The 23,214-nt window shown below is 33.2% G+C and overlaps 3 protein-coding genes across 3 annotated transcripts; 1 reads left to right on the forward strand and 2 right to left on the reverse strand.

Moving 5' to 3' along the window:
- The first annotated feature begins 3,385 nt into the window (after window positions 1-3,385).
- On the forward strand, window positions 3,386-4,276 carry LOC7489268 (CLAVATA3/ESR (CLE)-related protein 46). The gene is made up of 3 exons (XM_002314155.4): window positions 3,386-3,654; window positions 3,833-3,900; window positions 4,018-4,276. Exons 1-3 carry the CDS (start codon window positions 3,444-3,446, stop codon window positions 4,093-4,095), a joined length of 357 nt encoding a protein of 118 aa, XP_002314191.2. The 5' UTR covers window positions 3,386-3,443; the 3' UTR covers window positions 4,096-4,276.
- A 316-nt stretch (window positions 4,277-4,592) lies between these two features.
- Window positions 4,593-10,854, reverse strand: LOC7489267 (inner membrane protein PPF-1, chloroplastic). The gene is made up of 10 exons (XM_002313407.4): window positions 10,304-10,854; window positions 10,122-10,196; window positions 9,955-10,015; window positions 9,633-9,706; window positions 9,418-9,522; window positions 7,170-7,277; window positions 6,974-7,077; window positions 6,203-6,352; window positions 6,015-6,132; window positions 4,593-4,880 (listed from the first exon to the last, which is right to left on the reverse strand). Exons 1-10 carry the CDS (start codon window positions 10,736-10,738, stop codon window positions 4,773-4,775), a joined length of 1,338 nt encoding a protein of 445 aa, XP_002313443.2. The 5' UTR covers window positions 10,739-10,854; the 3' UTR covers window positions 4,593-4,772.
- Window positions 10,855-20,831: 9,977 nt separating this feature from the next.
- LOC7488128 (WUSCHEL-related homeobox 2) lies at window positions 20,832-22,185 on the reverse strand. Its single transcript, XM_002313406.2, has 2 exons — window positions 21,870-22,185; window positions 20,832-21,256 (listed from the first exon to the last, which is right to left on the reverse strand). Exons 1-2 carry the CDS (start codon window positions 22,183-22,185, stop codon window positions 20,832-20,834), a joined length of 741 nt encoding a protein of 246 aa, XP_002313442.2.
- Between the last annotated feature and the right edge of the window lie 1,029 nt (window positions 22,186-23,214).

Here is a 23,214-nt window from a genome sequence, read left to right on the forward strand (position 1 = left end):
GCTATGATAAAATAACAAAACATGGGTTAAATTAATTTCAAAATATATACTATCACACTATCTATTAATAAATAAGCAATGAAACTTATTAAATAAGGTTTCCATTAAAAATATTCTTAATCTAAAAAACATAATTTGTATGTTCAATAACATATTACTTGTATCCTAATGAAAATTGTAGATCAACCTCCAAAACCTATATAGACATAACAAGTCTAGACTTATTTCATGGTTGCCCCAAGTGTAAATGCTCCTACGACCATAGCTTTATGTACAAAAAAGACATACAATAATTAGTAACTAACTCAAGTATAAAAAACATAATTACAAAATAACAAACTTATTATATTTATTTTACCTGTAAAAGCAATAAACATCCTCCAACCTGCTTTGATTTTTCCAAGCTAGCTTGACATAAATACCTATACAAATATACAAAGATGCTTAAACCCCACCTATATAGTGGAATGGATTGGAAATCCTCTAGCAGTGGTAGGTAGAACAAGGGAACATGTGTCCCACTAAGATATGTGAAAAGTATATTGTCAAACATATAAAGCATGTACGATCTAGCATACCTGCATAATATAAACATCAAATTCTAATCAAATATAGACAAATCAATATGTTTATTGAACTATTAGTATGTATTGACATACCATTGGAGGATCTCATCATCATAATCATTGGGTAATTCAAAAAAGTTTTCCCAAAACCATTTCATGTATAAAGCTTTCCTCTTAAATATTTCATGAGAGGGAACTCGTCCGAATGCACACTCGCATAGAGTGACCTTATTCTGGATACCCAAGAGAGTAAGTTCTCTCTCATTTATAGGCAAGCCAAGCATAATAGTAGTGTCCTGCAATGTAGGTGTCATCTCACCAACACAAAGGTGGAAAGTGTGAGTCTCCCATCCCCATCTCTCAATTAGTGTCGTGAGCAAGTCATGATCCATCTCTATGTGTTGAAGACATATAATGTAATAAAAACCTGCTTGCATGACATATAGGATCGCATGACATATAGGATCACATGATCTGAAAGCGGTATCAACTTATAGAATCTACAATACATCTTATCCAAATCCTGTAAATAAAAGAAAAGGTTGCAACCGCTGATGCAATAAATTTAGTATCAAGTTGGTTATGGTCTTTTTTTTTAATGTATGTATTGATACATGTGTGTTTTACCTTTCAACTTTGCTATCTCAAATAAATCTAACCTTTTACGGTATCCCCCACATAAATACCATTAACATTCATGTGCATGAACACATTATAATAGAATAAGTGTATGGTTTGAACATTGAACGCGATATTTAAGTGAATGTGCAATGTGTCATTGCTTAATAACATTCACCAAATCATCTTTAGTTCTGAAATTTTGTCCAACAACCAGATCACCATTACCAACTAATTTTTTTTATGATAAATAGACCAAACATTACAAACCATGTCATCAACTCTAGTATTATGACCAGATTTCCAAACAGGAGGCCTTATCATCATCATCATCATCATCATCATCTGATGTTTTAACTAAACCCAATGACACCCTCATCTTCATTATCACTAGGATCGGAAGAGTCATACCAACTTTGATTATAATATGCAGTTTTAATCTTATTTTCATCACAAATTCTCATAACACTATCTTCCAATGTCCTAGATGTACGAGCACCAAATGAATGTGATAATTCTTAAGTGTCGAGCATATATAAGTATAGATATATTAGTATCTCCATGCTTCATATTATATGAGCTACTAAGTTTAGGTTGGCTACTCATATACAACTCAATCATGTTAGTTCTACCTTGGACGGACATTTCCATCATATTTCTAAAATCCACATCACATGCAATCGATATTGAAAGATATTGATGTTCCTCAACAAGACACCTCCAAGTGATATCTATTTCAGTATCATTATAATTCAACTCAAGTCTTCCACATATAACTTTTTTAGTATCATCAAATGACATGCCTTTAATATCATTCAAGAACACAATACTTCTGTAAATATAAGTGATATTATTATTCGTATCATGAACAATAGTACTACTATAATGACATAACATAATTAAGTTTGAAGACATATTCTATAAAAAAAAAATACTTATTTTATTAAAAACAAATTATCTTACACTTCAACACAAACAATAATTGCTATTACTTTGACCATAATAATAGTAATAAAAAATAATTAATTGCAAAATTTAAATTACAACAATTTTTACAAAATGTCAATTGAATATTTTTTACAATAAAAAATATGAATTACAACAATTGAATACCAATTAAAAAGTAAATGATCTCAATTGAACAAAATCTTCAACATAATTATTTTTAACAAAAAATCAACGCAAACTCTAGTAGTTATGATTTCGATCATAACTTTATTAATAACATTAATTGATTCAAATCCTATCTAATTGCATACAAAATTGATATCAATTCAAACAATATAATTAAATATGACAAGTAACCCAATAATCAATTTAAACCTTAATTTCTCTAATTCAAACATAATTGATTCAATAAATAACATCAATTGTATTAAAAACACATAATTGCAACATTCAAAACCTAAAATCATCTAATTATCAAACATGACACAAATACCTAATTAAATCAAAACACAAAACTTATCAATTCAATAATAAAACTCATCAAACTAAGAGATAATGCAAATATTTTACCTTGATTTTTTTATATCTAGGTGGCAGTTTCATCAGTTGTGGTGGCAAGAAGGCTATCAATGAAAGTTTGGGTTGGCGGTTTACAATAAAAAATGGTAGAAAGACTCGTGGAGACAAGTAAAAGATGATTCTGGTGTTTTGGTGGAGGATTGAACGGCGTTTTGAGCGATTGGAGGGTGGTTTTTCTTGGTTTTTTTTTTGTTTCTAGAGTTTTTTATTTTGCAAAAGCGTCGACTATGAAGAAAAAAAGGGAGGATTATATATGCATCGTAACCGCGATTCTGAATCACAATTTGATTATATAACTATGATTTTAAATTGTAATTGTTAAAGAACCGTTATTATGAATAATGATTTCACTAAAATCGTGATTCAGAATCATGATTTTTATTTAAACCGTTATTCTAAATAGCAGTTCTTTAACAACCACAATTCAAAACATTAATACTTTAAAAACTATGCTATTTCTTCAAAAACTTTTCAAAATTGTATCATTCCGTACTAACTTTCTTCTAAATGTGTGTTTTTTTTAATATAAAAAATCCATGGTTTAAGCACTCAAAAACAAAATGATGTAGCAAAGTACTTGTATAGTTATCATGGATGCAATGATTACTGAGTAATGATAACGGAGAAGAAGTCAACCCATAATGAGGGGAACCCATTTTCTTAATCTTATCAATTCAGCATGTAATGGCATAGGATTCCCAAACATTCTCTGCATTTTATTCAAGTTTGTTTATGATTACTGATAATTCAGTAGATAAAAATACTCCATACTCGTCTAAACCACTATCACATAAAGCTTCTCCATTCATTTGCAACACGCACCCTTTCAAGCCCAAGATGAGTAGGTTGACTTTCACCATCCATCTTCTCTTGGCATTGCTTCTGCTTGTAGCTTCTCAACAACATTTCCCATCCATTATCAAGGTTCAGGCTATTGAAGCAGGCAAGCAACATCCCTCCTCTCCTCTCCTTTTATTATTATATTCATTAATTATACATTGTCAGAACCCTATAGTGATTCAGCAGTGGGTGAGGCATAATTCTCCACGTAACCAATTAACTGCAGCAAATTTCTGTCACAATTTCTAATGGTTGGCATTATCATGCCTCTGCTGCCACAGTTCATTTCAAACTGAAGCCTCGACAGCTCACCTCAAAATTACACGTGGGAGACGACTTACCAAATTGGGTAAGGAATTCAGTGTTCAGGTTACATGTATTTGTTATCAATCTTAATGCAAATGATTTATGCCTTCACCTGTTTTTTTTTTTGTGGTATTTGCATCCATGCTATGATCCCAAACAGGTTGCAGAGAAGAGGATTCATAAGAGTTCATCAGGACCCAACCCAGTAGGCAATCGCAACCCACCATCTAAGCAATGAGTCAACAGATGCACTTGTTAGCACAGCAAGTAGACTGAGGTCCACGGTGTTCTATTAAAGCATGAGAATATCAGCTGGTATTCATTTAGGTTGAGAAAACCTGATTCCTTGGTTTTCATGCTTGTATAAAAGATGAAATTAATTTAGATTCGTTATCTTAGAACAATTTTCGATGAAGAAATTGCACGTTTCTCATCTCGATAAAACCTTAGCTTTCTCAGGGTGGTGTTGTTTGCCTTCACCCCCTGATTTCTGAGAATCAAGCGAAGCTTTGTTAAAAGAGAAAAAATAACATGCATATGTGCTTATAGGAACAGGTGAACACCTAGTCAATAATTTCCAGCTCTGAAAAATTACAACGAAGCAAATCTTGCTGGGATGTGTTGAGATTAGGTCATTTACCCCTATTATAAAACATTGCACTCTAGACTTTACGCAGCTTGCTTGCCATGTCGATTCATGATTCATGATTCTGTTAGGGTGTCATACCAGTGGCATGAGAGCATGAAAATGCTTTTAATAAATCAGGAGGAATAAGAGTTCAAAATTGGCAGAATTTACATCGTTAGCAACTCATCTTGGAATGAGCCTCCATGAAAATGGCACTAAATATCAAACTACAAATACACCTTCTTGAGATATACAGGACTCGCCAAAAACTAAAATCATCAAGTTTTTTATACAGCCCGCTTTCTCTTTGACCGCTTGCTTCTCTTTGGCCGAGAAATATCCGAGACCTTCTTGCTTGCACTAGAAGCATATGCTTCTTCCAGAACCTCCTCGCCCTGTTCAAGAGTTGAGATTAGTTGCTGAGATGAGCAATTCTAACGGTAATACGAGTTGTCTCATTTATCATTGCCAGAAAAAGAAAAACAAAAAAGAACAGTAGTTATTGACAGTGTTAGTATTCTTAATAGAAAACAGACCAGATCCCTCAAGTCATGTACTTATCATCTACTGTACACTTGAAGCAATGGAATTCGTTTAGAATTGCATTGGCTCTTCAGATTTTCAACTGTATTGTTTGACCAGCCCACATTGCTAGATAACGTATTTAGAATGACGATCGCAAGAGAAATTTAACGATTTTTATTAGTCCCTCCCTGCACATACCATTTGTCTTCCTACTGTTGCAATGCAATCTGACAATAGAACATTCTGTTTTTGAATCCCAAGAAACTTCACTGTTGATAAGAAATCTATGGGTTTCCCTTTATGGCAGTAAAGAGTTACATAACAATGTTCCAAGTCTACCATTGCATATGCTCGAAAAGCATTTACGCACGCATGCCCATACAATACCCCTCCCTTCCTTACTCCTGGGCTACTTGATTTCATTTCAAGGGTCAATCACCCACTTTGGAGCAGTGAACCACCAATTGCTACCAAAAATCAAGACAGCAAGCTGATTATCAAATTGGGCAGATTCCAACAGTGTCGAAGACCACCAGTTTTCATGCCTCACTATTTTCTTCTTGTTCATTGTATTAAGAATCTCAGAAGATGGATGAAAGTATAGGAAGGGTTAATATGCCTTTCTGGCAACGAAGAAGCACATGTAACAAGGAAGGTTTTAACCCTCCATTCCATGGTCCCACAACAAGCTCTTCTTAACCAAAATGGATTACAATGACAAGCCTTGAACATGTAACTAGTTCCAACTTTCACAAGACTAAGACAAATGTTGAGTTTAAGAAAATTGTACTCCTTTTATGATGATAATCATGATATGAGGCTTAATAATTCTAACATGAGGTACCCTTGCAATGCATTAGTACCACCACCATAGAAAAACAGATATGTTCCCTTTCCTGGCCCCCTAACGATCACCGTGATTTAAAAAGTTGTAAAATCCAGACAGCCAAGATAATTTTTCTTTGCATCACTTGAACAATTAAGGACTAAAATTTAGGATTTACCTTGTCCTTAGTCTCTTCATCTGAATCCTCGTCAGATGCAGAATCCAGAGCTTGAACATCTTCTGATTGCAATGCTTTGCTCAATTTTTTGCCCTTCTCTTCTTCCTTTAGCCTGAACCTGTCAATTTCCATCTTTGTTTGTTGGAGATGCTGAATTAAGAAACAGTAATGCAAAGAAGAACACTGACCTATCACCAGGCTGCCCTGGTTGTGCAGCTGATCTTTTTGCACGTCCTGCAGTGATGATTCCACTTGCATTCTCATTAACTACAGGCTTTGCACCGCCTAATTGGCGCAACCATACCTGTTGGGCTGTGCTGAGGACGTTGTTTGTGAACCTATAAATCACAAATATACATTTTGATAACACTGTGGTGCACTCGCGCACTCGCGCACACGCGCACACGCACACACTGAGAAACTACTCAGCCTAACAAGAATGAAATATATATTAAAAAAAAAAAAAAAACAATTCTGATGCCTGTGTTTAAATCTAAAGGACCACTGCAAATTTTGCTTTAAGAAAATGCAGAGGCATTCCACAAGTCAGAGGAATTACTAACGAGGGAAACATCTGAAACCACACGCAAATGTGCAGAGTAGTTTACATGGGAAATGACTAAGTTATGATAAATGCTAGCTTATTTACCCTAAAAAGAAACTTATGTCAATGCACCAGTTAGAATGCCTCTATGACCAACAATGAATAGTGCTCATAATTTTTTCCATGTGAGGGAAGGTACAAATATGACAGCACGAGCAAAAATACATAACATAAAAACAACAGATGTGCAATTCATGCTGATGATATTCCACAATGACAATATGATGTCAGGTTTTTATTGATGGCACAAAATTGACAGACTTCTTGCTTCCTCGAAGTCAATTAATGAAACTAAACACATGGATGCAAAACATGGATAAGTTCAGTTGAGTGACATTGTTGATGAGAAACAAACCAGTATATAGATAATCCCGATGGAACAGACAAAGAGAAGTAACCAATCATAAGAGGTAGAAACTTGAAAACAAGAAGTGTGTTCTTTTGAGTTGGATCATCTGTCTGTCAAACCAGAATAATTCGGGGTTAAAGAATCATTTGGATGAATACTGGTGACAAACAGAAAAGGCCAATGAAGAGATTCATTTATCTACCTGAGGAGGCTTCATGATCTCCATTGATACGTACTGTGAGACAACAAGGAGGACAGGCAAAACCAGGTATGCTGCAGTGTCATTCCAGCCTAATGGTGGATGACCATCCTGCATGACAGAATTTGATTATCCAAATCTGCTACACAGTCTCGGGGAAGAAATATGACTGCACAGCACCTCGCTAATAGTAAAATAGTAAACAACAGCTAATGCAGTTACATCTAATTTGCATGTTGGAGTGTAAATTAGCCATCTCTTCACATCAAGACTACCCATGACCTGCATTAATTTATCCATACCATACCAACTGGATGACTCCAGAGGACATGAAATAAGCAAACAGGCAAAACTGAAAAGGTAAAAATAAATTTCCTCACCTCTCCCTCTCAAACCACTAAATCACTTCTTTCAAAATCCAAGGCTAGAGCAATTGAGAAAGGATACTTTTGATGAAAATAGTAAAAATTAAGTTTATTAGTGCATAAAACATAGAAATAAGTCTTCTAGTATAACGGAGGTGGATCCCTATAATAGCTCCGAGGAAATAAGACATTAAAATAGTTAATAGATAAATAAAGTATGCTGCATCTTCTACCAAGACAAGGCAACAGAAAGATCCAATTCAAGCACAAGCAAGGATCAATGATGAACGTTTTTTCAACATATATTAAACAAGCTCCGTGGCAAGTCAAAGCTTTTGCAAAGATGTGGAGAACCCGACTTTTTTTTTTTCCTGATGTACAACATGACATCAACCACTAATAGAGGCACAAAAAGGTATTAGTCAATCAACATCATTTCTTAAGATTCAATCAAGCACAGCAAAAGGCACCCAGAGTACCCGCATGACCTGGATTTCATGCTTAGATTTGCACTTGAAAATGCCAATCAATGACAAAGGGGAAATGAAAAGTTGATTTGAAGTTGATTTGGCCATGTCGAACGTAGGCCACAAGAGACCTGGTTCGGAGAAGTAACAAGTTGTTAAAAGAAAGTGGAAAAATGGGGAAGAGGGAGGCCTAAGTTAACATGGATGTAAGTGGTAATAGAGGAATAAAGATCTCAACTAGTTTGGGACTAAGGCTTTGTTGTTGTTCCAAGCAACTCTAATAAAGGCTTGAATGACAAAATTAAATGAGGATCGCATAGGGAAGCAAGTTGGTTGGGTCAGCCTTGAATTCCGTCCCATTATTTTAAATCCAAAACTGGTTTATAGATCCAATAATTATTAATCAATTACAAATGGACAAATTCAAGTTGATTTGATTCCATCCAACTAATGAGAATTCAATTATATGAATATATTTGTGTAAGTGTACATACATATATATATATATGTAAATTGCACGCATGTATTATGTTGCAACATCATTAAAGAGAAAAAATTTAAACAGAATATTCATTTATTCAAATTGTGTTTTACAATTCCTTTCGGGTCCTTTTCAGTTGCAGGTTTGAATAACAGATAAAAAGTTAGCATCTTACTAAACCTGCACTGGATTTAACTATTTACAGCTCTACAATTACCACTAGGTGCACCAAGATTGAGAATTTTTGGGACAGAAAACAGGGCTATGCATTGCTGAACATGTACCATGATGAATATAAGAAAAAAATATATCTCTTGAAAGGAAAATAAGAAATGTATAAAAGATGTCTGACATACTGCCCCACCATAGAAAGAATCAAATCCTCAGATAGGGACCTAAGGCTTCCTCACATCTTCCTCTTTCTGCGGCTAACAGTGAAATCACCTCAACAAAGCGGCAATCTAAGAGCTAATGGAGCAATACTGTGCACCATAACCCTAGGAAAGAGATATAAACTATCACTCCAGCATTCATGTCATTACAACCTCATGTCCCGACCAAAATCATCTGAAATAAACTGTAGGTTGGTTTATGGTGTCGTACAATTGATCTCCAATATCTCAGCTATGCCGTAGACAGCTATTCTAAAATTAGGTAAAGAAACTCGCAAGACCTAAAATCCACTGAGCTAATCAAGCAGAATTGGAAAACGAACTGTGTGCATATCAAACCACAAATGAAATGCAATACATCAATCTCGCTCTCAACTTTTGCAGACATGAGCTTCTTTTGAAAGGGGTAAAGTTACATCAATACATGACCAATGTCACAAGTTTTTCATAAGTAGGGAGAAAAGGAAAATGTTTAATGTCAATAACAGGACTAGAAAAGAATAATTGTTAGCTTCAAGATTATGATGAAAGAAACATTTCTATTACCACAAATGGAAAAAGCCAAGAAATTCCTGATCCGCTTTGTCGAGCTGCGATTGTAGTTGGCCCACCCAAAGAGGGAATCCAAAAGAAACCTTCTGTCAACACTCCCTTCAAGGAAAAATTTTACAGTTATCAGCGTTGGTCAATTGTTCTGCGCATGCACATATAACATACATCATCGTTGTACAAAAGATAACAAGATGATGTCAACCTATTACCTCATTTGCAACGTTTGAAAGAGCTTGATATAGGCCTATCCATACTGGTATTGTAGCCAAAGTTGGAAAACAACCTAAAATGAGAAGTTATTCAGGATCAGCACCACAAGCCATATACTACACAAAGAGACCAAGTAAACTGACAGAACCGATACAAGTATTAGTTAAGGCCAACATTTTTAGTCAGCAACCGACTTTCATGAGTGAATTAAATAAAATCCGAAAGAACATACTCTAGCAACTCTAAGATACAAATATATATTTAGGAAACCATTTTCAATTGATTGAATAGCAAAACAGATGCAATGTTTTAAAGCAGTACCTGCTAATGGATTAACTCCAGCCTGCCTGTATAGACGTGATGTCTCAAGCTGTATTCTTTCCTACAAATTAAATTAAATAAAAAAATCAAACTTTCCTTAGAACACTAAACTCATGTGCTTAAAATAAACCAGGAGATTCAATAAATCATACTTAACACTGCCTCACCTGATTTCCTGCATACCTTTGTTGAATAGCTTTTATCTTAGGTTGCAGGTTTTGCATAGCCAGTGTAGATTCTACCTAAACAATTGATTACAATAAAATAAAAATTCATTTAATTTTAACAATAACGGAATTAATTATTATATTTTTTCTACTAAAATCGAAGATTAAGAAAAGATAATCACCTGTTTCTTGGTCAAAGGCAGAGTAGCAACTTTAACAAAAACAGTAAGCAAAATAATGGCAAAACCGTATGCATACGGCACATGTACAGCCGATAGTCCATCCTTCAGCACCTTGAGAACGAATTCCATACCATCAGAGATGAAACCGAACCAACCGCCACTCTTTTGAGCAGTATCAGTTGAGGTAGTAGAAGCAGCGGAATCTACCGCGACGGCGGCATCAGCGAGCGTGTAGAGAAATCCTTCAGCTCTGCTAATAATTGAATTGAAATCAATTGAAGAGTCTAAGTGATGATGAATCGGTGGAATGTTGTCGTGTAAGCTTAACTTGATTCTTGTGGAAATGAATCGACGGTTGGTAGTGAGAGTGTGGCGAGAGAGAGAGGGGAGAGATGTGGCGATGAACGGTGGAGATGAAAGGAGAGTTCTCGCCATGGAAGGGGAGGGAAGTGTGGTTGAAGGGGGGGTCAGGTTCTCATGAGAGTTGAAGGAGTGGTGGTGTTTGGCAGTGGAGAGAGGTGAGATTGATATTCTTTTTATTTATATTTTTTCAATTATCCTCTATTTTTATACATTGGCAAAGTGGAACTAAAGAATATTAAGGCGGTTGATTATTAGCGAATGAAAAAGTTCCACGTTAATTACGGGAGTTAACGGTCAATTCGAAGGAAATCTCTCTTTCTATACATATTAAAAAAAAAAAAAAACCAACCCTAAAGGTGATGAATTCCATATTCCCCTCAACACATTGCGTTGTGGTCGGGACAATGAAATTATTATTTGTCTTCTTAAAAAAAAAGAGTGTGGGTTATGGTAGATGGTAGGATTGTTTTTGTAATGAAATTATTTTGACATTTTAAAATTGTTTCAGGAATAAGATAAAAATTTTATTTTTATTTTACATAATAAAATTATATTGATGCTCTTAAAAGAAAAAAATTATTAGCCTACAAGGATATTTTTATATTTTTGTTTGATTGTGCATTGTAAAATAATAATATGCCCCTTCACATTAGGAAAAAAATTGAACTAACAATGGGAGCCTTTTTTTTTTATCTTTTTATTTTTATATGCACCGTAAAAAAATATACTTGCCTTTAGAATTTATATTCTTAAGCCTAGGGTCAAAAGTTATTTTAGTCCGTGCGCAAATTGTTTTTTTTTTTTGTTATTGTATTGGGTACCGCAGCGGTTTGGTCTTTCAAAATAATAATAAAAAATTGTTGATGTGTGTTAAATACGTATCAGCTATTTTGTTGTCTTCTTACGACATGTGCTGCTGATTCTAGTGGCCAAAAAGGTTGTTTCGAGATGGTGTTCGTTTTGTCTCGATGTCTCCTCCATAAACATGTGGCGTGTGTGCTAAAAAGAATTTCAGTTTGGTATCACACTACCAGAAAACCAGAGAAAATCAACAGAATTACCGACAGAATTTTTCTGTCGGTAACAATTACCGACGGAAATAATTCTGTCTCAAAATCTATCGGTATATACCGACGGCCTAGATCCGTCGGCTCCGTCGGTATATACCGACCGTTTTTCCGACGGGGTATACAGTTTGTCTGGAAATATGCAACGACATGGTGACGTCAGACTATTTTACCGAAGGAATTCAAACTGAGATAGTCGTACAGTGACGTGGCACTGTCACCGACAGAATCACCGATGGAATCACCGACTGAATGAAGCCGTCGGTGATTCCATCGGAAAAAACCATTATATATCCACCCACCTGCCGACACTCTCTTCCTCTGTTTCTCCTTCTTCTTCTTTCCCATCCCACCTCTCCTCTCCCAAACTGCAACCAACCATCCATCCCAACTCTCCACTATTCTCAACATAAGCACTCAAGTTTTTTATATCTTGTACGTGGTCACAATATCTATTTCTTGTAGATTTTATCATTTTTTTATAAGTAAATCTATCCTTTTTAGTTTTAATATTTAAATGTGAATTTTATTGTTTTAGTATATGTATTTTGTTAACGTTTGTACTTGTTTAATTGTTATTTGTCAAAGAAACTTGTAGTATGAATGTATAATTTTGTAGTTGTTATAGTTTGTTTTAGATTTTATCAAATTATATTTGTTTCTAAATTATTGAAATTTTGTTTGAATTACACCGAATTAAATGTGTTGTGATGAAATAAATAATTAATAGCTTGTTTAACGAGTCTTGTTTAATTGTTATCAATTCTATTTCGAAGTTGTGATTTCTGTAAATTTATATATGTATAAATTTGTATGTATAAACGTTGATAGTTGATAATTGATAATGAATATTTAACATAAGTGTTGTTTTAGTTTGTTGGATAATGTCGGGGAAAACCAATATTTTTGTTATGTTTTATAGAGGTTCAATAGAAGTCATGGATGATCGTTCATGGATGTATCGGGACTCACCCCAAGGATTGCGAAGGATGGATTATTGTAACGGTGTCCAGGGTTTTATTAATTTCGCAACATCTATTCCGAGGAATTTTACTGATGGCGGTATTAGGTGTCCATGCAGGAAGTGTAAAAATTTAAAGTTTCTGCATTAAGATGTTGTAACGATGCATCTTCTAACCAAAGGGTTCATGGAGGATTACCTGTGTTGGTATGCTCACGGAGAACTATTTGTTCCTGATGAGAGCATGGAAGAACAGGTGGTTGGGTCAACTTCTAGTGCTAGCAACATGCATGAAGTTGGAAATGAGAATAGTAATCCTTACAGGAATATGGTTATGGATGCAATGAGAATGAGTGAAGGTAATGTCAGGGAATGTCCAATCGTAGAAGAAGAACCTAATGCAGATGCAACAAGGTTTTTTGATCTGTTGAGAGATTCTGACGAACCATTATGGGATGGCTGCACGAACCACAGTAAATTATCAGCCGTAGCACAGGTGTTCACCATCAAGTCAGATCACGGGTTGAGTGAGGCCGGTTATGACAAGATTATTGAATGGGCGAGAAGCATTTTACCTGAAGGGAACAGGCTGAAAGAGAACTTCTATGCTGCCAAATCATGATGAAACCCCTTGGTTTAGGATACCAGAAAATTGATATATGCCCTAACTTCTGCATGTTATACTACCTTGAAAATGCTGAGATGACTGAGTGCATGACATGCGGGCATTCCCGTTACAAACCCAGAACTGGTAGAGTGATTTTTTGTATGACACCCAAAAAAAATCAAAAAGACATGCGAGGGATAACGGTCTTGAAGGATGGAATGAGATGGCGGTTTGGTAGGAATTCAAACCGCCATTCATCTCGAGGGAAATATGGACGACATATATTGAGCACGTGATCTCAGAGCGGTTCTCACGGCGCTCACCGCTCACAGTCCGGTACCGACAACCGAAACCTGAAAATTCATGGTTCGGTGACCACGCACACTGGCGGATTCGTCCTATTCAGCGCACATGCAAAGCGGATGGTAAGATTAATTTTAATGAAATATATTATTAATTAATTTGTCGTTCCTTATAATATATTTAACTTTCAACCTATTTTTTCCTTACAGGCTACGTCTCTTGGACGTGAGCCGAGTCCAATGGAGCTGTTTGTAGAGACGCATGTGCGGAGTCAAGACTGCCAAAAGGGGGTGCAGCAGTTCGTGGACAACCGTGCTCAGCACTTCGTGGTATGTTCGTTCATTCATTTTATTTTGTAAGTTATTATTTTCTTGAATTGCATTTGATGATTTTTTTTAAAATTTTCAGGAGACCTATAATAGCCGGTTGTGGAAGAGATATGGGGACAATCCTTTGACCCATCCAGATTTTGATCCAGATTTGTGGATGGAGGTGGGATCGTCTGGTGGACCCAATAAAAATCGGGTCTACGGGCTCTCCAACACTACGGCTGAACACTTGCGTTCGGCTCGTAGTGTCTCAACCGTTGGGAGCTCTCCATCAGTATCGAGCACCCAGTCTGAGGAGTTCATTGCCTTGAAACAACAATATCAACAACTCTCGACGAATTATGATGAGCTCCGTCAAATAGTCATGGAGATGAGATCAAAGATGGGTGATGATACTTGTGCAGGGCCTTTTTGGTCGTACGGTCCCGGGAACAACCAGCCTCCTCCTCCTCCTCCAGCTCCGCCGTTATTCTAGTTTAATTTTGTTTTTTAAACACATTAAATTTGTAATGAATATTTGGATGAATATTATTTAACATTATTTTTATATTTTTAATGTTTAATCCAATTTTATTTGTTTATTAGAATTTTCCTATTAATAAATTATTTTTTTATATATATTTTACTTATATGCCGACGGATTTACCGACGGATAATATCCGTCGATGATTCACAGAGAGTTGCCAAACAATTACCAGCCATGCCATAAATACCGACGGAATATTCCGTCGGTGATTACATACAGACGGATGTACTGACGGATAATATCCGTCGGTATTTCACATAGAGTTGCCACACAATTACCACCGATGCCATAATTACCGACGGATAATCCGTCGGTAATTACCGTTGAAATTTCAGACGGATTTATTCCGTCGGTAATGTTCCCGCGGGAAACGTTTTTTTTGGCACGCGCGTATCCGTCTGTAAGACCGTTGGTGTTCCGTCGGTGGGTGATTTTTTTATTTGCGATAAAATTAGCGATGGAAAGGGTAGTTACCGACGACTATTATACAGACGGACGTGTTCCGTCGGTGAGGCCGTCTGTAATTATTTCACCGACGGCCTTCATTCCTGACACCGACGGAATCAGTCCGTCGGTAAAACTGTTTAATGGTGTAGTGTCAGCGATCATTTTTCTTTCTTCTTTCTTTCCTTGGGTTTTGCACCATGCTCTCTGATTTTTTTAATCAACCCTTAAACTTCTCTTTCTTTTTTATTTAGTCCCTATTCTTTTTGTTATTATTTTTTATTTGAAATAATTCATTAAATTATTTGTTTTATTCCATCCTCATTTATTTTTTTGCTTTAGCAAATTTAATCCTTATTCTTTTAATTGTTATTTTTGTAATCTGAGATAATTTTTAGAATTGATTTTTTTTTTATTTCGCCCTCCATCATTTTTTTTTCCTATTAGATTCCATCCTCATTCTTTTTATTGTTTTTTTTTTTGTTTTGCAAAATTTTCTAGATTGGTAATTTTTTTTTTTTACCTTTTTATGACCTTTGTTTTATCCTTTGTTTTTTTTTATTTAATGGGGTTGTCTTAGGTCTTTTTATTTGTTGTTTTTTAATTTATTTTTTAAAATAAATTTTGTTCTTGAATTAAATAGAATTGATTGATTAAATATAGATGAATGCTCATGTCATTCTATTTCGTTTGGTTTGCTTTTCCAGGGCATTGCTCTAGCAGCCCATGCCGCTTCTTATGATGTTATTATCCAGACTTTCGCAGTCGGGTTTAAATTGTCTCAACAAACTCCTTTTGTGATGGGCTATATGCACAATAGAGTGATGATGAGTTTCCAATGATTTTTTTTTCCTTTCCTTCTAAATATGATATTGGTGACTCATTAGTTTTAGTTATTTGTTGCCTATACCTTAAATCAAAATAAAAACTACCAAATCTTATTGGATCCAGTCGAGTTAATGACTCGAGTATGAGGTTTTTTTTGCTTCTTTAAAAATATTTTTCATACTTTGAGGGTCCTTTTTGTACACTCAAAACTTTTTGATTGGCTCGCGGCATAACGTGGGTCATTGATCTAGTAGCAACATTTATTTGTTCGTCGTTGTAGCCATGAGGTGTTGTGTTAGAAAAATTTTGTTATAATTTTTAAATTAGTCATAGCTAAAGTGTTAAATTAAACTTGACAAAAGTTAATTGTGTGATAAAAAAAGATAAATAGTTGCACATTCCCTCTTTTGGTAATATAGTTCAACTTGTCTATTAAAATGCTTTTTAAATTGTGTTTTACTTGAAAAACACCAAGTCGATTTTTTAGATGTTTTTTAATGATTTTGATATGTTGTTGATGTGAACTTGAAGAGCAAGAATCCTAAAACCCATAATTAAGATTGAATATAATCTAAGAAAGCTAAAATCAAGTTGAAAAGAACATGACTCAATGATTACCTAAACTAAAGAACAATAGTTATTGGATGAAACCCTGACCGTTGATTATAACAAACCAAAAATCGAAGGCATATGGATAAACATCACAAAGAAGTAATTTTTAATAAGTTCTGAAAGTTACAAGCAAACTTTATCACACAAGTTTTATTTATGAATAATCAATATATCTCTCTTAATACAAGCTAAATAATCTTATTTATATCAAGTATAACGTTCCAAAACTAGGTTGAAAAAATGACAAAATATTTATAAATAAAATAAAAAAACAATTCCTAAATATATTAGAAAAATACTGCAAATCATAAACAATAACTTCTGGACTTTATCGTAAGGACTTGTCGATGTCTGATCGTTACAAAATATTAACGATGTAAGTTACGTTCATTAACACAAAATTGCATATTAGAAAAACAAGCTCAATCAACATGCAAGTAGGAAAACAAGTTAAATCTACAAGTTTTGTGGAAAATAAGACTCAAATATCTTGAATTAATCCATTAAATATTTTTTTAATTTTCTTAACTCTTGACATTACAATACACTCGATTGACACATGTAGGATCATGTGATATTGCTTGATAATTATCATCAACTGATGTGAAAAATAAAAAAATAAAAATTCTAAAAAAATTATTTTAATACACAATAAAAACATTTTAAAAAAAAATTTATATCACATTATCAAACATACGATAAAATTCTAAATTACTAAATCTACATCACCATTTTTTTCATTTAACACATGTAATTTTTAGTACAATAGTTTTTTTAATCATACCTTATATTTATTTTACTGGAAAATGATTAGTTTTCTATTCCTATGCTATGTGTGGTATTTAAAAGAAATGATAATTATCAAATAATTTTTGTAAAAAAATTTTGTTTCCAAAAAACTTGTTGTAACATAAACGAATCATCTATATCTATAGACATATATACGTAGTTTTAGAAATCTATTTTTTTTTCTTTTTTAAAGTATCTAAACATTTTTCACAATTCCAGTGCTATCACGAAGTAGTTGAGTTTTTGTTTTTTTTAAATGGATAATATTAAAGTTAGGCAAACTAGAATTAATATTTAATTGAAATTAAATTAGTTACACAAATATTATTATTATTATCAATAAACAAAGTTTTTAATGCGAAAAATAAATTTTTTATAATAAATAAATTTATTCAAATAGCTAAATCAAGTGTTTATTTTTAATATTTGAAATATTTCAATGATACAATTAGCAAAATTGGTTATTTTAAATATTATTATTAAGAAATATTTTTTTGAATAAATTAATATGAAATTACAATGACCAACAAATATTTAGAAATGTTATAAAAAAATCCATTTTATACCTAAAATGTCCTTAATATTTTTGTAATATTCCCTTAAACTTAAGGTGTAGTTTTGTAAAACTCTTAAACTTTTAGGTAGTCATTGTAACTTTATTAACAAAAGCTAAAAAGTATTGGGAAAACATTGTAACTCTATATTCATAAACATTATTTATTGGAATAATGTAATGATAATTTTACTCTTCACACTGAAAAACTTAAAACTAGTTATTAAGGGTATTAAAATCTTTTCACAATATATATTAGTCATTATTAAATTAATTAAGAACAAGTAAGTTTTTTTTCATTTCAAAACACAGTGAAACAAACAAAATGTCCTTAAAAACAAAAATTTTAAAACTAGTTTCATGGGGTAATTTGTTACTTTCATAATGCTTTTTTTATATATATAATTATCATGTTAGATGAATGACACCTTGGTATTTGACTATAGAAAACAATAATAATAATAAAAAATTGGTCCTTAAAAGGTAGTGAAATGACGTCCAAATATTCTTGGAAGTTAAAAAATTAAAATTGACTTTAGAGGGGTTTATTTTGTCTTTTCAAAAAAGTTTTTTTTTTCATTTTTATGAGGTCATCTTAGGGGTAATTGAGTTTTTTTTATAAAATAAAAAAATAATAAAAAATAAAAAGCAGTTAGCATCTCCTGTCATAAAAAAAATGCCATCTATAATATCTTTAAAAGCGTCCTTTTTCCTATTGTATGGTACATGTTTGTGTTGGGTGGTATGTTTATCGTTAGTGAGCTTTTTTTTTTCTTTATTTTCTCTCTCCTCCCTCTAAAATGACAGCTTGATCCTCTTTGTTCTTGGTATTTTAAATTTAGTCATTTTTCTTTTGATTTCTAATTTTTCTTCGTGGTCAGTTTGTAAATATTTTATTTGTTTTCAATTTCATCCCTTAATCTCAATTTTTCATATATTATATTTCCAATTTGTTCTTAATTCTTTTTTTATTTTCAATTTTTTTCTTTGTCATTTTGTAAAAGTTTTATTTGTTTTTTATTTCATCATTCTATCCAATTTTATGGTACATTATTTTACCAATTTGATCTTCATTCTTTTAATATTTTTGGGTCCTTTAGATAAATTTATTTTTCTTTTTGATTTCACCCTTGAATCAAATATAAAATTTATTTTATATATCAAATTTGATCGTTATTCTTTTAAATATTTTTTTATCCTTTTACTAAATGGATTTTTCTTTTCAATCTCATCTTTCAATAAAATATAAAATTTATTTTCTATTACAATTTTGATCCTCATTCTTTTAATTGTTATTTTTTTTATTTTGAATGCTTTTACATAATTTAAGTTTTTTTTTTCAATTTCATTCTTCAATATTTGATTGATTGAGAATTAGGCTTCATGGTTTTTTTAGATAAAATGCTTCGGGTCTAATGATCTAGGTCACGAGTTTGTATAGTTAATATGAGTTGATATTTTTTTAATATTGAGTTATTCCAATCTCATAATTTGAGTAATGAACAGGATAACCTAGTTGCCTCAACCCTAATTATTAGGGTTATAAGTTTATCATGCTAACTCAAGTTGACCAAGATATATTTTTTTAAGTCTTTTTTTTTATTATCTCATTTCATTCTTATATATTTAATGGGCTGAAAATTGAGTTACATTGTTTATCTTATTTTGAAAAAATATTTTTTCTTCATGTTATCGTGATCACTTTTTTACAAAAAAAAATTGATCAATCTAATGTCATAGCATATTTTAATATAGTCTAATTAAAATAAAATCAATTTATTTAAAACTTTGACCTAAGTCATGGATATTTCTTTCATTTTAAAATGTTTTGCTGCACCTGAACATTATTTTAAAAAAACTTTTTGTATAATTATTAACATTTTTTATCTCTTTAATTTGTTCTGAAAAAGAAATATTAACAAAAACATATATTTTTAAAAAAACTGTGACAACGTGCAAATTATCAACTTGTTTAACGACGAATTTAAGTCTATGATTAAAAGTTTTTTGAATTCTTATAAATTCATTTCAACTCCAAATTTATATTTTCAGGTATATTCATAAAAAATCAAAATTCTTTGTCTATTTTCTCTAATATGAAAAAAAAAGATTTCTATAATTCGTTTTTCAAAACACAATAAAAATTAAATGGTATTAGATAAAATAGTATCTAAATATATTCTTAAATATTTTAAGAGTTTAGTAAAATAATATACCTAATATATTTTTAATTAATCAATTTCTAAAAAATTACATCTAAATTCTCGGGGAAAGAGAAAACAAATAGGCTATGAACGCAAGCCTAGCTAAGCCTTAAAAAATAAGCCTAGATAAGTTGGTCTACAAGTTCAGGCCTTTGCACTTGATTTTTTTAAAAAAAATTAGATGAACGGATGTGTTGTTTATCCATTTTTTTTTAAAGAAATTATACAATATATTGTGTTAGTAAAAAGAATCAAACATTTAATAAACACCCTTACAACCTTAAAAAACTAAATTTTCAACCCAAAAAACCCCCCAAAATGATCTAACAATATTATAGAATTCAAAACTGCAAAAAAATCTTTTGTCAAACTTGATCTACTTTTCCATTAGCATTAAGGTTTAAAAACACATGAATAAAATTATTAGAAGTTCCAAAGCAGACGAAGTTTTAGCATAAATATCAAGTATTTGAAAATACAGAGGAGGGTAACTCATAGGGCGCCGCTGGTTCATATAGGTGTTAATAAAAGAAAAAAAATATATATATATACCAATATTAATTGAGCTAAATTCATTGATATATTGAAGAGCTCTAATTATGTTTTTGAAAATCAATCACGTGTGTTGAAAAAATACAAGTGTATATTCAATAAATATTTTCCTTAATTAGTGTCAGACTTTGTATGAAGATTTTAACTTAAGAATGGATAAGTAATTATTATATTAAAAAAAAGAATTATAATGTGAGTCCCTATAGAATATTAAATACCAAGAACCATATTATTGAATGTGCGCTTGAGCACTCATTAGTATTACTCCCACATGCATGAAGTTTGAAGTGATCGTTAACCCGGCTTACCCAGTAACAAATCTCATTTCAAAATTCAAAGACACTATCATAAGCTTCAATTTTAGTTCACATTCAATGATAACCCTCAAACTTAAGAATCTTTTCCATAGAAGAAATCAAAGAAAGGTTTGCAATCACCAGAATGTTCTTCAATGCCAGTAGTAATCTCAGAGGAGCTAGGAGTGTTCGTGGAATTCTCAGCAGGATCAGTTGAACCGACAGGACAGATACTCGTTGCTCCTTCTAAAGTTCCTGTTGGGTGCAAAGGAAAGAGAGGCAACGTTGCTTGATCACTGCTGCTCTTGTGGTTGATGGTTACCAGGGTCCTCTCACCCTTGTTCATCGTGATACGATTGTGGTACCCATAGGGCGCCGCTGGTTCATATCCATTAAAAGCATAGGTTCTTGCTTCAGACCTCGGCCTCATCTTGAAATTACTAGGGAGTAGCATTTTCGGATGTTGTTGACAAAACCCCATTACTTCGCTCTGTTGTGGGAAGTATGGGCTGCAGACAACTGAAAAAGGAAAGCTTCATTACATCTAAAATGACAACGAAATTTATAGCGCATGCATTCTGCATTCATGAAAGAGACAGGGGAGAGGGAAAAAGAAGGAACCGGGAGAGTGTACTTTGAAGAATATTTACCTTATTCATGTGGAAATAATTAGAAAGAGAAAAAAAATAAACAGAGGCAGAAAATCGCTTGGAAAGGGACAGGCCATGGAAACATATAAGATATTAATAAAGCATTATGCAATCATAAAAGGTGCAGTAAGCAAGAGAACAAATCTATCTGAAAAGTTACAAAGGAAATCTGTATTTTATTTCTGAATCTCCTCCTGGATAACAAACAATCTCAAGAGAATACTTTCTTTATGTTTGCTTTTGTTTACACTGATATCGAGTTTATCTGCATGAAGAGAGAGACAGCTAGGAATGAAACTAAAAATAGAATAAATTAATTAATGTGAGCAAGAGAACACAAACAACGAAAATACCTCAAATTAAAAAAAAAACCATATTTAATTCGTAAAATATTCAATATAACTTATCCCTAAATTCTAAGGATCAATAAAAAAACTATAGGACAGACATGATATTGAGATGGATAAGATTAAGTAACAAACCATTTGCGCAAGGAGGTGCAAACACAGGTTGATGAACCTTGTGAAGATAGTTATTGATATAAGCCATGCTCTCTTGTTTCTGCTTCTGTCTTTGTCTTGCCTTGTGATTTTGAAACCAGTAAAATACATTCTTTCCTTCTATGTGACCATAAGCTTTAAGCCTGCTCGTTATTTGCTCTATCATTTCAGTACTTGGGGTCCGTATACCTTGGCTGTAGAAGCTCTCAAGCATGCTAATCTGCTCCTTTGTTGGGTTCCATCTTGAATTCCCTGGAGCTCCACCAGAACCAGCCACGTCCATATCATCACTATCCATATCTTTCTTGCTAAAAATTTACTTAGAGTTTGTATAATTTCTTGATCCAAAGAAGGAGAAAATATAGGGTTTCTGAAAGAGCCTTAAAAGACAAATAGAGAGTCAACGAGGGAGAGGTAGAGAGAGGCAATTTGGGTTAAGATTTGCATGGGTTTTGTACTCTATTTATATAGAGATTATTAAAGGATAGAGGCATGAGTCAAACAAAAAGACGAGAAAAAAGAAGAAGAGGTGTTTGACATGCGTATCGTTTTTGGTGCTAAAAAAACTCTGAAAACATGGCGGGTAGCGGCTGAGAGAGGCTTTGGTTTCGTTCGTCTTCTTCGTTCAAAAATCAGGATACCATGGAAAGACAATAATGCCCATAGGCAATCCTTTTTCCCTTTGTTAATGGTCGTGGATTTGTTGCCTAGTGGTTACACATCTCGGGAATGACAGATACTGACTGGGAACGCTAGCTATATATAGGTGGACGCCATTGAAGGAAAGGACGGATATTAATGTCATTGAGAACAAAAAGACAGCCGGTAGGGTTGTAAGGTTGTAGCTAGGTAAGGCCTAGGCTTTGGGAATTGAAGTAAGAGCCTGGTGGATTTGCTGGAATAGTGTATGTCGAAGTTGAAACGTCCATCTCTATATATGTGAAGTGGAGGCCACTTTGTTTTTGTCGTGGAATTGTACGTGAGCTAAGAATTTAGCTGTTGAGTGGGAAGTTGAGGTGGGGTTTCATGGGTGGTTCATCTCTACTGTGGTCAAGGGGCCAGTAGAAACATTGACATTGCTGTGATCAGGAATATATTGATGTTTATGATTGTGATGGTTCTTGTCTTCGTAGATTTTCATGCAAAACTTTGTTTTCGATTTTTTTTTCCTTTCTAATGAATCACGGGGTCAATGCAAGACCCAGGGGGGATAAAGATTATAGTTGACACTTGCAAGACATGCCATGCCAACTTTAACTCCATTTTGCTATAGTGTAAATGATATAGCCAAGGTTGTCAATTCCGTTTCGTTTCATTTAGAATGATC

The sequence above is a fragment of the Populus trichocarpa genome, chromosome 9 (genome assembly GCF_000002775.5).
Source record: "Populus trichocarpa isolate Nisqually-1 chromosome 9, P.trichocarpa_v4.1, whole genome shotgun sequence".
Classification (NCBI taxonomy): domain Eukaryota; kingdom Viridiplantae; phylum Streptophyta; class Magnoliopsida; order Malpighiales; family Salicaceae; genus Populus; species Populus trichocarpa.

Coding starts and splice junctions, on each gene's coding strand:
- LOC7489267 (XM_002313407.4), bottom strand. CDS start 10,738: ATGGCGAGAACTCTCCTTTCATCTCCACCGTTCATCGCCACATCTCTC. Junction 9,707..9,954: donor TGGAGTTAATCCATTAGCAG/GTACTGCTTTAA, acceptor TTCTCATTTTAG/GTTGTTTTCCAACTTTGGCT. Junction 7,278..9,417: donor CTTGGCTTTTTCCATTTGTG/GTAATAGAAATG, acceptor TCTGTCATGCAG/GATGGTCATCCACCATTAGG.
- LOC7489268 (XM_002314155.4), top strand. CDS start 3,444: ATGATTACTGATAATTCAGTAGATAAAAATACTCCATACTCGTCTAAA. Junction 3,655..3,832: donor GGTTCAGGCTATTGAAGCAG/GCAAGCAACATC, acceptor CTGCTGCCACAG/TTCATTTCAAACTGAAGCCT. Junction 3,901..4,017: donor GAGACGACTTACCAAATTGG/GTAAGGAATTCA, acceptor GATCCCAAACAG/GTTGCAGAGAAGAGGATTCA.
- LOC7488128 (XM_002313406.2), bottom strand. CDS start 22,185: ATGGATAGTGATGATATGGACGTGGCTGGTTCTGGTGGAGCTCCAGGG. Junction 21,257..21,869: donor TGCACCTCCTTGCGCAAATG/GTTTGTTACTTA, acceptor TTCCTTTTTCAG/TTGTCTGCAGCCCATACTTC.